Source organism: Mastacembelus armatus, chromosome 3 (assembly GCF_900324485.2).
Source record: "Mastacembelus armatus chromosome 3, fMasArm1.2, whole genome shotgun sequence".
Lineage (NCBI taxonomy): Eukaryota > Metazoa > Chordata > Actinopteri > Synbranchiformes > Mastacembelidae > Mastacembelus > Mastacembelus armatus.
Genome location: NC_046635.1, coordinates 21895935 through 21913370, shown reverse-complemented (window position 1 = coordinate 21913370; position 17436 = coordinate 21895935). Strand labels below are relative to the sequence as shown.

Here is a 17436-nt window from a genome sequence, read left to right as displayed (position 1 = left end):
TGTGTAATATTTAATGATCTATCAGCAGAAATGGAAAATAATATTCATAAATATGTTGTCAATGTGTAATCACTGGATAATACCACCTGTTGCATTTTCTTAATCTTAGAATAAGCCATGTAAACTACATAGGGAGCAGGTCTCCTTTCACGGAGGCAGCCATGTTGCGCTGCCATGTTTCTACAGATGCCCATAATAGACAAACCAAATCTCAACACTAGATGTGGCTAAATTTTTCATATTACATTTTACATATTGCACCCTTTAGGTCTTATCTGGAATCTCAATAAAGCAGATAAAAGTTTTGTTCAGGCTGAATGCTCATTATCTCCTCTTACCCCACACTGATTGCAGTTTGCTTTGGAAGATGTCTGTAGAATTTGAGAGAAAAGCATCATAGAGAGAGGTTGTCATGAGCAAACTCAAAGACATAGCCAAATTACACTACATGGTACAGGGACATTACAATTCTGTCACAGGGAATGAAACTAAGTTTGCATGTCCGACCAAAATGACAAGCTTAACTATCAAAATAAAGAGAAAAACTTTAAGCGATTTCACAGCTCAGCAAATATGTATTATGTTTGTTCAAGCTTCCCAGTCATTATGGCAGTGTTGAAGGACAGTAAAAGGCACGCTATAGTTGGTACATTCAGCATATTCCTTGGGGCTAAATTTATATTCAGCATAGACGTGGTGTACAAGAGTGATAACATGGAGATGCAAACAGACCAGGGTGAAACACAATTTGTAAGATCTTTGCATTTCTTTGCAAGTATTTGCAAATAATATTATTTGAGTTTGCCTCATTAGCTCATACATTAGTTAAAGCAAAAAAAGCTGCCAGTCACAGAGATTTAACCACCTAGTGTATGCTGAATTGTCAGAATTCAAGAAATGTTTTTTTTATGTACATATATAAATTAAATAAAAGACACTAATAAGGTTAATGGGAATGCCATAAACCAAATGTTAAACAAATTCACTTGTTGAACTGAACATGGTGCTAGATTAAATATTAAGATTAAAGTTATGGTTAACAGTGACCAAAGTTATTTCAATATATCGTGAGAAGTACAAGAATATCTGTACCAAATGTAAAAGCAAATAAGTACTTATAGAGATTTTTCACTTAATATCCCAAAACTCATGAACCTGGTTACCTAGATAAAAGGTTACTGGATCATCCTCTAGAGGAATTTCTTACTATCCATCCATTCAGTTATATTTTTCCAATATTTCAGTTTGGACAAAGTGGGAGACCAACTGACAAATGGATGGCAATGACAATTGCTAAAGCTATGACTTACTAAAACATAGACTTATTCTATTCTGAATTCTACTTTCTCTATTTTTTTAAAATCAAGACATTGTTTAAATGATGCCATCATCATTTTCCCAATCTTGAGGCTTTAGGTGTAAACGTTGATTATAGAGCCAACGTCGGCAGAGCTACATCGAGTGGCACCATGTTACACAACAGAACTAAAATACTCTGATGTTCACCAGAGCTACTGTATTCTCTAAAGCCTAAAACTTGGAAATGTTGCCAAAACAAAGACGGTCTCAGAATTTGTCACAATGGTTCTATAGCTTTAGCCCAAGAGTCTCAATGCTATGCAGGTCAACATTCAGCTTTTTTTTCTAGCTGTTGAGTCTTCTCTGTACTCTCAAGAGCAAATCCTAAAAGAAAGCACAAGCTAAATGGGGTTCCAACTTTGATCTGGCGGGGTGCAAAGCCATTGGCCTAGAGCCACAAGCAGCTTAAGCAATGGAGAGGGCCTCAGAAACATGGTGTAGTTTTCTCACAATGGCTGCTGTTGCATGGACACACAGCTCTCGAGGATGCAACATGAGAAAGGTTCTGGTTTACTCTCAACAGCTTAGACTCCTCTGCTTGACATTCTTCTGCTACAGAGCAGGAAGCTGCTGTGGGGTTAAGGAAGCTAATACCTAAAAATGACATGGTTAAATGTCATACAGGAGAAGAGCAGCTTTCTGTAACTGAAAATGGGTTTGTTTTTGATTGCGCTAATGGTGATGGTTGTGCTACTTCTCTTGCTTTGTCGGGTAGCTATGAGCTCTGGGACTTGGATTCACATAATGCCCTATTGAAAGCTGCTGGGAGTTGAGTCCTCTCTTATTGCTCTAGCAGCACAGGCACATTTTTCTATTCCCTATGTGCTGCTACTGGTTAATACACTCATTATAACCAGCTTTGGGAATGTGCACAGTCAAGACCTTTTAGAGATGGACTTAACACAGTCCTGTATTGCTTGTTGAGTAATGGCAGAAAAAGAAAATATTTGATTTTGTGAATTAAAACTGTATGCTATGTTACGTATTTATAGTATAAGTGGAAAATCCAAATGCACTGTGAGCAAGAAAAAAAAAATGCTTTAAAAAGTATTCAGTCAAATGAATCTAATTTGTAGCTACATGTGTGCAGCCAGTTATATGTTTAGTCTCTACTTGCTGAATTCTATTTTAAAACTCTCAGTGTGCTCTGTGACAACACTTCCCAACCCATGTCTTTTCTGTTATTCTTACCATAAGCCCGCAATAAGCACAAACCGACCAGTTGTTCAATCTCTATAAAACTGAAAAACACAAACTGCTGAGCGGTGACTCATATATCAGTCTATTATATACTACAGGGCTGACTGTATTAAACAAATGGCTAGGCCTGCAGCTGGAAAAGAGAGGCAATATAGAGAGAGCAGAGGTTATTGTCTAATTTAAATCTTGGCTGCTTTCCCAGAACTGTACCACATTCCAATTTGTGGCTGTGTTGCTTGGCGCTACTGACAGAGGTCCGGCTGCAAATACTCTCGGGCTCCTCTCCAGAAATCTGTCTCCAAACTGACAATCAACAAGTTGGCAGAGATTAACGGAATGACTGGGGCAAGTTAGGTGAAATAATGAAAATGCACAGATATGGGTGTTGTGCTTTATGTTGTTTCTGCGCGTGACATTTTTTTTTTTTTTTCTCCCTCCCATTGTGGTTGCAATAATGTTTCTATAATCAGTATAAGTTGATGTGCAACAACACGGGCTCATAAATAAAGCAAGTGCATTGCTTCTATAACATCCTTGAGCTCCATAATGAAACAGCAGCTGGAAAAGACATCTGTGTACACATAGTAGTTACAGAATGGATGAGCAAGCTCTTAGATGCAATTAACTATTTCAAGCATTTTGTGCCACACTATTGTCCATTCATCTGCTAGATTGACAGCACACCAGGACATCATTAGCAAACCTGACGGCTGTTGAGTCGCAGACATTGTTTTTCTTGTGACAGCAACCATCAGGCTAAGTGCTTCACTAATGTTTTTAACAGTATTTAAACTCAAAATGTCATTTTAACATTTCCTACTTCAAAAGCAGTGGGAGATTAAGATACCAGCTTTGAATAATTACAAACACTAAGCTTCAACTTTGATTCCATATCATTGCACTGACATTGAAAGAGATTCGGAACAAAGGCACACTACACATCTTTTAGTCGTAATGCAAAAATTATTCCTTTCCTCCGTGTAAAATGACAGTCTGGAGATCAAAGGCAAGCAGGAACCTGGAGGTCTGCAGTGTATGGAGGTAGTGCTTTTTAAGAGAACAAGGTAAGTTAGCAAAGTGTTCACATGTGTGGAGAAAAAAACTATGCCAGGTCTATGCAAAAACCATTTCTGTTGAAGACACTTGTTCGCGTGTGGCCAAACAAATGCAACTATCTTCTCCAGACTGAATTTACCTATTGATTCTAACACACAAACTGATAAAGAAATTCTATGTAGAGTGTATAAACACTGCAGTCTAAAATGGATAATGTAAATTTAAAAAAGTTCAAAATGGGTTAGTCACAAGGGTTAGTCCTGTAATTGTAGTTTTGATATATTCCTCTAAATCTTAATGCACTTGAAAGCATGTACAAGTAAATAACCCCGAATCTGTTACTTCTTACCATTGAAAATAATTGTATATGTTATATTTGTACAACCCCCTGTATTGATTTCCTCCTTTGACCACAACTCCCTCTGAGCAGTTTTATCCCATTTCTCCGGTGCAGGCAGCTAAAAAAAGGGGTCACTGACATTTTCTCTACTTGAGGCTTGACCTCTATTTTAGGACCATGCTGTGAGTTTCTCCACTAAAATAAATGAGAGCAGGGTACAGTCTGCTCTGCACTTAAACCTTCCTGTGCATGTGTTCTCCCATCAATCTCCATTTGTCTTCATTAGGTTCACGCTTCACCCACTTCTCGAATTCTCAGCCAGTACATATACTCAAAGGAAAGCATCACAACATGTAATACCATGGTCCAAATTCCTGTCGACTTGTGCATATGCAAAAGCTGACTAACAATTAAATGCAAATAACTTAACTCAATCAAACCTTATAGGTGAAATTACATGTAAAGCGGTTTCCAATGCCACTCAAAGGCAAATGTCACAAATGCAATTAATCAATATGCAAACAAAAGCTTGTAATAAGAAAATCAGTGGTTTCAACAGGGGGCGCCATACTGGAAATACTGGCTGCAGCTTTAAACTGGAGTGAGGAACTGAATTCCCACTGTTAACTTGTCATCAGCTAATTTACCTGGAGCCAGAAGGTGAGATTCACTGGACACATAGGGAGAGTTAATCTCTTCATTCATCTTTGCTAAAGAGATCGACCCAATTAGCTCGCCACATTGACTGACAGCCCTTGTGTTTGCTTTTCTCCCCCGACTTTTCCCCCCCTTCTTAAATCAGGAGATATGCAGTTTATGCTGGCTCTAGCTGAAGGATTCAAATAATTCAAGTGTACTGTACAACAGTGAAATAATCATGATGGCTCTATTCAAATCTGTCGAGTCTGAAATATTCACCACTGCAATTTGCTGTGACTGATTAGCCAATGGAAGGGTTGCTTGGGGATAACTCTCTAGAGCTCTGTAATTGAGCAGATTTGACTAGAGAGAGTTTTCTTTTTCTGCTGATAACTACACACATTGGCTTTTTAATGTACTTTTCTTTTTTTAGCCTCTCTTAAGAGCCAGTCCACATCAGAATTATGACACTTGCAGAAATGACAGTATGTAGGACAGTTTATACTCTGACTGCCTAGAAAATTTGATTCCGCATTATGTTTCATCTGACGATTTGCCATGGTATCTCAGGCTGTAGCCCAGAGACCAGTGAGCATTGGTTGGTGTGGTCACTGTAAAATGTCAGATCTAGACACTAAAAGTCTACTGACAACAATAGCCCTAAAAACTGCCAGTATGACCTCTGACATCCCAAAATACACACAATATGGACAACTTTTTAAGAAAATGTCTGTTACTAATATTGTATTACAGGATACTGACTTTTAAAAAATTCTTTATAGGCATTTTGCTAAATACCATATGAATTACATTATTTAGCATCTTTTAAACCTCCAAGGTAAAATAAAAGAGTTCTTCACTCAACCAAAGCAACAAATTATCTTAAAAGCTCATTTGCTTTGTACAAGCCATATGGTGTCATGAGGCTATGTAACAACTGAAAGAAAAAAAACAACATATTATTCCTCTTAAAAATGGAATTTTAAACCCATGAGCAATTAAATGTTTCATTGCATAGTTTAATAGACCCTGGGGTCTTGCTGGAATACACTTGGTGCTTGGTCTGCTATGACCAGTAGCTTGCAGTTATTAATGTAAGCTAAACTTTATGACTTTTTCCTTCAACTAATTTTAAACCTTAATTTACTTTTATTTTGCCATTGTCCCTAGGTGTCACCATTGATGCTGTTTAAAAAACATTACACAAGGTTGCTTTAAATGGTTAACATTTAAATGAAAATTTAAATGAAAACGAATTATAATCACTGGTTTGCATTCATAAATTGTATCCCACTGGGCTCAAATATATACAGATAACTTAATTACCTACACCATTTTATACATTCTGTGAGGGATTGGATGGAGAGAAATTATGATAAACAGTGCATTGAAAAGGGTAAGCCATTAAATAATATCTAATAATGAGCTGTTTCATTATAATCCTGTATGGGTAATTATGAGATTAATATGTCAATCCTGGTATTGGCAGGTTCTGCAGCCAAGAAAGGCTATATTCACCACAAACCTTGTGCCACAATGCACTAAAAACAGCTTTCGTCTTTCACATTAAATCTCATTTATTTTGTACAGCAAAAAAAGAGAGATGCTGTTATTCTTTTCCAAAACACACCACTAATGCTCTGGGGCATGATTTGTCATTGTTATTCAGTGCTCGCTCACCTACACTTAAAACATGATCCTTCTGGATTTTAATTAAGCACCAAGGTACCTCCCAGGGGGTTCTGGCTTGGCAAAGGAAACTACTTTGATTTATGTACTACTTTGTAGTTCCTGCTTCAAGCTTGCCTGTTATGAGAGACTGTGATGATGAATGAAAGTACTGGGCAATTATTCTTATTTGTTAATTAGTTGCTGTTAGGGGTGTATTCTTCTTAAAATCTGAATTCCCACCAGCAGTGAAGCTAAACATAAAGCTGTCTTTTTACATAGCATCTCTCCACTTTACAACAAACAGAAACTAACAGATACCAGTGGCTGAGTTAGGACTGGGTAAATTGAGCCTCCTACAGTAAGTAGGGCACATGTCTATACAGAGTCAGTCAGCTAAATTTGGTGACAATTAATTGGTACAGCAACAAAAGCTAATAGCAATTTGCCACTATGTATTAACCGTCTGGGCTGGACAATACATCAATTTTGTACTGACCCACTCCCCACCACCCACACAGCAAAAAATTGTCAAATCAGCAAATATTTGCAGCAACTATGGAATGCTTTATCAACACTGATTGTAATTATACATTATTTACTGGCTGTTAAATCAGTAGAGGTCATGTATTTGATCAGACTAAACATAATGAGCATATTTCAATTAACAAAAGAGCTGTCCATCAACGGTAAATAACCTGCAACATGTTGCACCAGCCTACCCATAGCAGACTCTGGTTTTACTGGTTTCACAGAAGACAATACACATACCTTATCTACGTGAATGACTTGCATGTTGTCCACCATTAGTGCAGCTACTAGAAAAACATGGAAATTAGAACAGATGCCTCAAGGTTATACAAATTCAGAAATATTGCTGCACCAACTTTAGCGGTCCAGAAAATCTTTCAGTAACTGCTACCACCAAGAAAATGCACACTTAAAGTAGGGCATTGTTGCTTAAATGGTTTATCACTTGCATACGCATGTTTACTTGTCAGGCATTAGCATCAGCATCAGAGCTCTAACTAAACCAAACCAGGGAAAGCTGTGTTTTGACTAATTTCTTCATCAAAAAGGTAGTCTCACAATTGGTTTGGTCATTATAGACACATGTGCAACTCCAGCTCATTAAAGAAGAGGCAGCACTTACTGGAGCAACCAGGTACTATAATAAAATACAGTGTATTTTCTGGCAATTAAATGACACCTCTAATTATCAGCTCGCCAGAGTTACATAAGAAGAAGTGTACATTTTTGTTAATTATCCATCTCAGACTTCGTGGAGTAAGATTAACACATCTGCTTAGTATTGTCTTTCTAAAGGACATATAATCTTATTGTTATTGACACAAAGCAAAACAATAAACCAACACCGTGAAGGTACTGTGCAGTGATTTATGACAAAAAAAATCTGATATAAATCAAAGCAATATCTGAAGACATGTCCTATGATGGGAGCTAAAAGAGAAGTTGGTCAGCCACCTCGGTGACACAAGAATTTCAGAGACAGTCCTTGTATGAGGTCTGTTCTCGTAGATGCATATCAGAAGCTAATAGAGTCTCGGAACTACAGGGGTACTGTGAGATCGCTACGATTATCTCTTCAACTGCTGAAGGTCACCACTGCTGAGATGAGCAGCCACAAGCTTTCATAAAACCATACAGCGTATCATTATTTTCAAAGTGTTTCATTATGAGCGGTTAACCTTGGCTAACTCCGACCTAACACTTTAATCAGCTGCCTGTGATGCCTTTGAAAGAGTGTAATCATTCAGTTTCTCTTCTTGTTTATCAGCAGGGGCGACACACAAATGTAATGTAGCCTGCCAAAGCTAAGGCCTCACAAAGCTTGATCTTGTTTCTACTTCTGCCATTCCACACTATGACCACATGTGAGAGTCCACAAGCCAGCAGAAACACACACATCACAATAAACAAGGACATGCTGTGAATAAGCCCCGATTTCAACTCCTGAAAACATCAGATGCCGCCTCAAGAATTTTATAGACCCCATTCATAATCCCAGTTGAGGTTTCATGGATTGGACCCTTATTATGTGGCTGGATCTTTTACTGAGACCATGTCCATTGTTCCATTTGATCACATTACTGAATAAAAACTAGACAGATTCATGAATACTGCACCATTTTCATTAAACGGAAAGTGTGAAAGCAGTGATATTTCAGTATCATGTTGAGAGCTCTGCTCATTTAGATGAAGACAATTATGGCTAAAAGAATAATATAAAAGTGAAATAACACTGTCTCAAAAAATTGTGTTCCCTACAGAATATTTTTTATTTCGTCTTCACTGCAATCACCAGTCCTGACAGGTAGAGCATGATAACATTTTCATGGTTACTGTCAGACAGGGGTCTTGAGGCTTGGGATTTATATTTCTTAAATAAATATTTTAAAAACTGCGATGGACTGGTGACCTGTCCAGGGTGTCCCCCTGCCTTTCACTCAAAGAGAGCTGGGATAGGTTCCAGCAGATCCCAGTAACCCTAAATAGGAATAAGTGGCTATAGATAATGGATGGATGGTTCGAAAACCCGGTGACTAAGTGCACAAGAATGGCAGGAAATTATAAAACAGAAATATAAATAAAAACACATTTTTACATGAAGTTGGTCTTGAAGACAGCTACAACTACATTTCTAACAAAGCAAATATAAGAAAGACTAACAGAAAAACATATTATTCTATGAACAGCTGTTTCATTCCCCTGTGGGACTTAATGCTACACTGAGACAGTGCAATCCATCAGTGCAATCTTCATATCATTCAAAGTGAATATGAATTACAGCTAAAAACAAGCTATTCATGCCAGTGAATATTTTTATCAGTCTAATGAATGTATATACAAGATTCCATCAAACTGTGGCAGGATGAGATGGCTCTTTTCCAATTCTGGGAGACTATTAAAGCACATTTAGTGGGTTAAGTGGGTTTATAGGCTGCAGTATTATTGCTATAGCAGTAACTACTCAGATAGACATTACCATTATCCAACTGCCACAAACAGATTTTATGTTTGAGAGGGGGTTTGATGACTATAAGATCTTGAGTACAACATGAACAGAATCATATATGTATTTATATTTAAAAGTTACTCGTCCTTCAACTCTGTGCCAGTGTGCTCCAACATGCCATCTACTTGACCATTCAAATGAAAGGTTATTCGCTCCCATTATTTAAGCTCTTTGTCCAGCAGGTCTGAGGGATATTTGCACACCTGCTACTATTGTCAGTCCTTTTACTGCAACCTGGTAACACGCTGCATTATGGGAATGTGTGATGTAGGAGGGGGCAGGTGGAAAAGGGTGGATTAATCACAATGTGTAACATATAATAGTACACACACCTGCAGCCCATGCACCACTAATGAGAAAGAAATTTACGTTCAACCTGATACATGAACAACTGTTGTAAAAGTGACTAGTATTTCTGTGAGTATGTTGTTTTCTTTAAAATGGTCACAGCTGAACTACAGTAAAATAAGAAATCCCAGACAGCTCCAATACAGCTTGTTTGGCTGACAGGACTAATTTATGTGTTGCACAAAAAATATCTTAATTTTGAAAAAGCACATTTACCCAGTTGGATGCTGACTTAAAAACAAATAGCTGGAACAACTGGAGTAGAAAAGTCTAATATAGATGAATTCAACTAGTCCAGCCTAGGAAAAATTGCCTGTAACTGTGTGAGATGGAAGACATTCGTCAGTGGCCTGTGCTCCTCGAAAAGGGCCAACGGCTTAAGTCAAGCAAGTCAAGTTAAAAGGAAAACAGAAGAATGTTTTGATAGAGTCTGTGAGCCCATTAAGAGAATTGGACATTAGATCTATGAAACATGGAATGGCTGCCCCTCCCGAAAGCTTTTAAAAATGAATGTCTTAACAGTGAGGCTAACCACTAAAGGGACACAACTTATTGAATCAGTCAACCAGAAGTGATTGACTGGTGCTCTTGAAAACACTTAATTCATGGCAAAAGCAGTTTTGGGGGCACAGGGAGTTTCTCCCCTTCCTTTTAATAAGTCAGCAAGGTTGAGGCTGTCAAAAATTTGGTGAGCCAAAACCAGATTAAAACAGTCTATCATGGAGGAAAATATCTCCTGTCGGGGCCCTGCTTTGATTCAAGGGAACACAGGATTCACATGGAATAAGAAGACACCTTCAAACCAAGAACAGGAGGTTGATGTTACCTTTGCCCTTGTAAGACAGACTAACCAAAACATTAGATGTGCTGTTTTTCATCAGCGACATATATACAATTCACCACAACTCCAGTAAGTCAAGTGTTTTTAGTACTTGAGTCAAGGGGTATCTCAGTCTGATGTAAAGATCATTAAATCCCACCACTAAAACCCAAACCCCTACCTGACCCGGGCAATGTCGTCTTTGGTTCCTTAGTATGGAACAGACCTGCAGGTAAGGTTGACAGCCATCTTACAGATAAGTTCAGCCTTTTTAGTGACTTTGTGTGACCATCACAAAAACACTTTAGTTCAAATATGTCTGAACACAACTTTGCAACTGAAATGACTGGATAGCTAATTTATGTTTTATATGATTTAACCACCACCAAAATATAATAAACATTGGGATTATCACTGTGCCATGTTTCGCTTGTGCTGTAATGATGCATCAAATAATTGCATATTATGGAAAAAGTAATAAAGCAAAGAGCAATTTCCATTTGCACAAGATATCTAAAGTCTGCCATGAATCAGAAATTAGGAAAAACCAGTGATTAAAGCAATAATAAAGACAAACTCGTTCATTTACAATAGCCAGTCAATTCTAAGCACAAGTGAAAAACAAACTCTTCTTTTAATATATGACTGGAGATGTAAAAATAAACCATTTTTCCTCAGGCACTTACACTGCTTGATTGATGTAGTGATGTTGTGTACATGATCAAAATCCAATAACAAATGTGACTCTCCTGTGCATTCATCCTCTTTGTATCAGTGAAAGTGATGTTTCTGAAACAGCCCTGTAGCTACAAATTGTCCAGAAAGAGAAGGTTGTTTTAATGCCATGGGGACCAACACTGCCAGTATTAATCCTCAAGAAAAACATTAAATCACAAACACATGCTAGGCCTACTTTATAAAGACATCCAACATGCAAGAATGGATTATTTTACTGGATTTGCTGCATGTTGAGGGCTCCCTTTTGTACTTGATCATGGCATCACAATCTATGGCATAGAACTGAAATACTCTATGTCATGCTGTCATGTCAGAATGACACGTGATGCCCGGTCGGTCCACAACGCAGCAGTTAAGAAAACAGTTTTAGAGTATGAGATCTGCCTAAATGAACCATAGTGAGTAATGTATAAGGAGATGTAATGAAGTGGATTTATGAGCAGTCAGGCAGGATTACAGGTCTTTACGAGTGTTGATCTGGGTAATGGTCTATGTCTGTCTAAGATTTCAGTCAGCCTTTGTCATATCCACATCATAAACAAAGTAGACAACCCTGTCTTAGGTTTCCCACAGGTTCAGACTGTTGGTTCACATTATCAGACTATATTAGTATGAACTGAAACAAATTCAGAGGGAAATAGATGGCGCTTGTGTGTGCACATACGTGCCATATGTCAACATCTCAGTGTGATCAACAAGGTAAAGAAAGTGACAGCTGTGATAAAGTGGTGTCATAGGAATCAGAAACGATCAAGCTCACGGTTTCATACAAAGCCATTACAGCTTCTGTCTTCAGAAACAATCACTGTGAATGCCTTAAAAGTCACTTTTCCTAAACATTTGCGCTGTTTCACTGTTTCACTGATGCATCACTGCAACATTATAGCGACAACCATGAACTTTGTTAAACGAAAATCCATGCTAAGACACTGTGCAGGAGGTGGAGAGCTGTGCATTAACAAAATGTGAACATCTGCTCTGTGTAGACATATGTGTAGTGTGGTCTGTCAAACAGAGCAGTCATTCTTAGAGGCAGGAACTCCAAGTACAGTGTGTGTCTTCAAGCAGGCGGACTAAAAATAACACTCTCTAATCTCAGTGGGAAAATTAGGTGTTTAATAAATCTGTTGAACTACATCTCCTGACAAGCTACAATTAAGACTCAGCTATTCACTTCTTGGACATTTAAACATTTAACATGCACCTTGGAGTCATATCCATCAACTGTTGAGCTTCACAAAGCAGACAGCCTCTGTGGTTACACTACCCCCACCCCCAACACACACACACATACACATAAAGCATCAGCACACCTACACACACACACATTTAAAGTAGTGTTTGGATATGTTTAGATGTGTGTGATGAAATGGCACCAGCTGTGTACACTGAAGTGATGCACAAGGCCCCTTGGTTGAGCAGAGTGTTAACCCCTTCCCTCCTGATGAAGCAAAGGGGCCAAGTAGACAAAAGAAGCCTGCTCTACTATGTTTTAGTCACAATAAAAGATTATTACCCAGGGGTTTGCTGCAGTAAAAATATAGTAGTTCACTAAGATCTCTTAAGTGTTTGCTGCTTTTGGTTTCCTTATGCATGTTAGGGCCAGAAGAAGCTATAATCATGAACCATGAGTAGGCCTCTTTTTCACCTACAGGACATTTTACAGGCTGAGTAAAATCCTCTGATAATTGCAGCTGCTGCCCTATATCATCATGTCACTCTTAGTGTCTTAATCATTGTTTGCACAGCATTAGTAGTTTGTATGAGTATTTCATAACATAGGTGAGCAGATGGTGAAATACAAAACAGATGGTGTATACATTTTGGTGAGTGTTTTATCTATAGTCACCTTAAAAAGTAAACAAGTAAGGCATTTTTATCAATAAAGAATTTATTTTACATACAAAGTTAAAATCCTTAAAAATGATGGACTCTGCCACTACCAATAAATACCACTATATAAAGAACAATTTATGAGTGCATGGGTAAGTTTGGTGATACCTTATCTTTGCCTGTTGATGATACCTTATCTTTGGCTGCTGAAATGCTTTCCTTAGCACAATGTTAAGGTCCCCTTAAAGTGCACAACATTAAAAACGATACAGCAGGTCACAAAATACAATTTTACTCCACAACTTTCCATCTGGAATGTGTTTGTATGTATGCCTCTGCAAAAAGTATCGTTTAAATATTCTGATGTATGGTCAGTACCCAACTACAAAGAATTTTGATATCAGTGTGGTGCTGACATTACTTTTGCAAATAAACCCAAACTGTTAGCACCAGTGCAGGTGAAAAGTTTGTATTAACATCTGTTGGTAATTTCAGTTTCTCTGTGCCTGGAGGTAATGAAAGTCCACACTAAATGGATACTGTATCTGAAACATTATAGAAACCTCAAGAAAAAAAGACCAGATGGCCATAAATATGGGAATAACACTGGGTCCCTTTCATGAAACTATTAAAGTCAATCACTTTTGACTTTTACAAATACCAAAATGAGTCAAATCCAAACAGCTCCTTGTCTTTGGTTAAAACTGTGCATGACTTAAGAGCCTGCATAGAAAAACCACATAAGTTTAACTGTCTTGCATCAACAAAATAAGAAATTAGACAAATAAGAACTAGATGCAAAAATCTTTACACGCCCATGTATTCATTTAAAGCCCTCCAAACTTTAAAAGGCAGCTCCTATAAATTTTACCGACTACAACCAGGTGTTCTCAGCACAAGCCAAAGAGCCAATAAACTTAGGAGACTGTCACAGATAAATTGAAAACAAAGCAACTTAAAGCAACAACCAATGGGTAAAAGTATGGGCCTTGACGAGTATGCCCTTGAGCATAGCTGATCCGTGTTCAACCTTAAGTCAAGGCAGTTTAAGAGAAACGGACCCTGCTGTGACTGCCCCGTCACCCACCTGAGTAGGCTGCTTTAATGTTGAAAAATCAAATCACACAAACAATCCTTTATGTTAACTTCATGTTTGATGGTGTTTAATTATGCAGGATTACAGAGAGTCATTTTTTTTGCTGAAGATATTTTATGAGCAATATTCTGCTGTGTGAATTTGTGGCATGTTTCTCCTCAGCACCACTGTTTCTCCTTCATCTCAGTGCCAAAAAACAAGCAGCTTCATTAGTCATGACTGCAGCACCTAATTAAGTTTGTGCCACTCATTTGGATTTTTCTGTAAATTTAAAAGAATCTCTGATGTTTCAAAGTGCCTCTGGGCCCTTCTGTCTCTGTTGTCATTAAAACGGAATATTTCCTGTGCCAGCATTTTGAAAGGGTATTGCCGGTTTTCAAATCAAAACTGTGAATCTTGTGAAAGTTTTGCTGTCTGCAAAGGTGCTGTGACAGCTTATAAATAGATTAAAGGAGCAATGCTTCAGTTCTGTCTGACTTCTAAACATGCCACATCTTTTGGATGACTAACTGCTCTGCATTGTGCTACCTTTCAGCAAGCTGATTCAAATAAATTGGAGGCTTATTTGAAAGATGCATGCAAAAGAGTCTATTTGTTCACCATGGAAAGGCATTGTAATTAGCATGAAATGCATGCTTTGTACTCTCCCTCTCTCTCTCTCTCTCTCTCTCTCTCTCTCTTCAGCATAACTGGTAGAGATACTGGATATGCACCTTCTCATCACCCTCCCTCTCACTCTCTACCTCCTCCTGCATTGTGGCCAATTACTGTTATAGATGGAAAATTTCACTTGACCTGGGGAATTTATGAACAGAAATAAAATCATACTTCAGCTCTTACATCTATTCAAAGCAACGTAGTTAAAATTTCTCAAGGCTGATGAAGACATGATGAAATTGGGCACATATGACAAGTTGGCCACATGACAAAGAGCTGATGAAACAGTGAAACAAACCTGGTAACTGTTTTGAGCAGCATCAGGCAGCGAGGGGCAAACAGAGCTGCACTATAGGGCTGAATAATTTGGATGGGGGTGGTGTGTGTGTGTGTGTGTGTGTGTGAGGTGGGGGGAGGTAGGGGGCACCATTGTTTAGACTTTATAAAAACAGCACGCTGCAGTTGTGTGATTTCTATCTGTCACAGTAATATCCCCTCTCACTGAGAAACATAGGAGTCGAACTGCTGGTGACAAAAATGTGCAACCATGCTTTACATACCCTCACTCTCATATTTTAGAGTTAATAAACTTGTCACACCTGTGCAGTCTCGCTATTAACAACTCTGAAACACTGTTGCTTATACAGATGCAGTGAGTGAAGTGAATAAAACTCCTTGAAAACAATGTTAAAGCTGGGAGCCAGCAGGCATCATGTGGCAGTTTGAGGCTTTACTGATGCCCAATGCTGACAGTGAAAGCATTCATACTGAACAGAAAAAAACAAAAAAACAAAAAAAAAAAAAAACAACAACTCTGCTGTTTCTCACTCTCTGTGTGTGTCTGTACAGAGCTGTGAAGGTGAAAATTGATAATCAGAGTTCATTTTAGGCACCAACTGCAAAATGCCTCCCGCAGCAGTTCTGATGTGTTGCAGCTAAATACTCAAAATAAAAGTTAAACACCGTGTAAGAAAAAGAAAAAAACAAAAAAGTGTTTGTGTAACATGCTTTGCTTTTTAACAGCATTATGTAAAAAAAAAAAAAATCGGATCACAGTCCCGCACAGCAGTTTATCTGACACCTGATACACTATCTCGCTTACACCACGGTCTAATGCTGGTACTGTACATGTAGAGTGTTGATATAAAGGAGCAACATAAAACTATACAGCCAACAGCGCCCCAGGACTGAGGGGGTCGCATCAGTCCGGCGAGAGTTTTATCAGCACAACGAGGCTGATCCGAGCTGGACTCTCAAGTACCAACCGAGTTCCCAAACCATTTCAATTAACACCACAACAACAAAGTTAGAAGTATTCAGTGAGCAACTTCACCGAAGGCTAATTGCTTTGTTGCTAACGTCAGAATGAGGTACACTGGGAGGCAAATTAAAGGAAAGCAGCATGTCAAGTCTAGTTTTAAATGAACTTAGTTCTCAACACATTTTTACTCAGAATTATGGGGCACGCTTTTTTTTTTCTTTTTCTTCTTTTTTTTTTTAGCTTTAGCACCTGCGAGGTCACACGTCATGAAAGTAGGACCACAAAACACAGACACAGACAGGTCTCTCACCTTATTGAAGTTGTAGTAGCCCAAACAGTGGGCAAAATCCAGGCTCGGTGGATCTCCTGGAATAGAATTTCCACCAGCAGTCGGGTAAAACCTTACATCCATGGTGGGCGAGGGGGAGCCGCACAGCTGTAGCCTACTCTGCACGGAGCTGGATTTGTTTCTGCCGTTTACAATCCAAGCGCTCAGAGAGAGAGAGAGAGAGAGAGAGAGAGGGAGAGAGAGAGAGAGAGATAGACGGAGAAAGAGAGGCTGCGAAACTGACCCAAGCTTTTTTTTTTTTTTTAAGGTTAGGAGGGGGGGTGTGAATGAAATACTGCGGGTGAGGTGAAGAGAAAAGAAATGTTTCGAGTAAAGTTTTGATATTCCTCTTCTACAGCTGATTGAGCCGCTTCATATCTGAGGAAGCCCCCCGCATGTAGGCTGGACTGAGCCCAATAAGCTGTCCCTCAAGGAGCGGTAGGCGCTGGTGTGCCCATGCATTTACACACAGCTGCTGCTGTATACAAAGAAGCCACGAGACCGGCGACCGTGCGTGGGTCCACCTCCTTCTCCTCCCCTCTTCAGGAAAAAAAAAAAAAAAAAAAAAAAAAAGTGAAAACTGTAATAAAGTGGTAAGTATAGCTGCCAAATAAGTCCGCGCGTCAAAACGACACGCGTGACCACCACAAACGTGTCCGTATCCTCCACCGTGCCTCTCAAAAACTTTATTCTCCAACTTAGAAAACTTGGTTGGTGAAGTAGTTGGGAGTCTAGGACGTGGCTAGCTGGTCCCTGAGAGGCCACCTGCTAAATACAGCGTTTGGAGGCTTTGTAGAAACAAGCAGAACTACACTCCACAGATGGTGCAATTAGTGAATATGATGTAGTACACTGAGTATACCCGGTCCAGCCCTCGGCTCTGCCTGTCGTTGTGATGAACAAGACGAAATGTGTGAACAAGCCAGCCACTCCCCAAACACACTAAGCCACTCCCATGAAAACACTACATGTAAGTCCAATGTGACATGTTGACTTGTTCTAATTAATCACAATTTGTCTTTTTTTGTTGTTGTTTTTCTACAGGCATATCAGGTT

The 17436-nt window shown here is 38.8% G+C and overlaps 1 protein-coding gene across 1 annotated transcript in view; it reads right to left on the bottom strand.

The window, feature by feature from the left end:
• tox3 (TOX high mobility group box family member 3) overlaps positions 1-16802 on the bottom strand; it is a 38815-nt gene extending 22013 nt beyond the window's left edge. Inside the window, exon 1 of the mRNA XM_026293733.2 lies at positions 16363-16802. Coding sequence (XP_026149518.1) covers positions 16363-16464 — 102 coding nt within the window. The 5' untranslated portion in view covers positions 16465-16802. The remainder of the gene's footprint in view (positions 1-16362) is intronic.
• Positions 16803-17436: the final 634 nt, after the last annotated feature.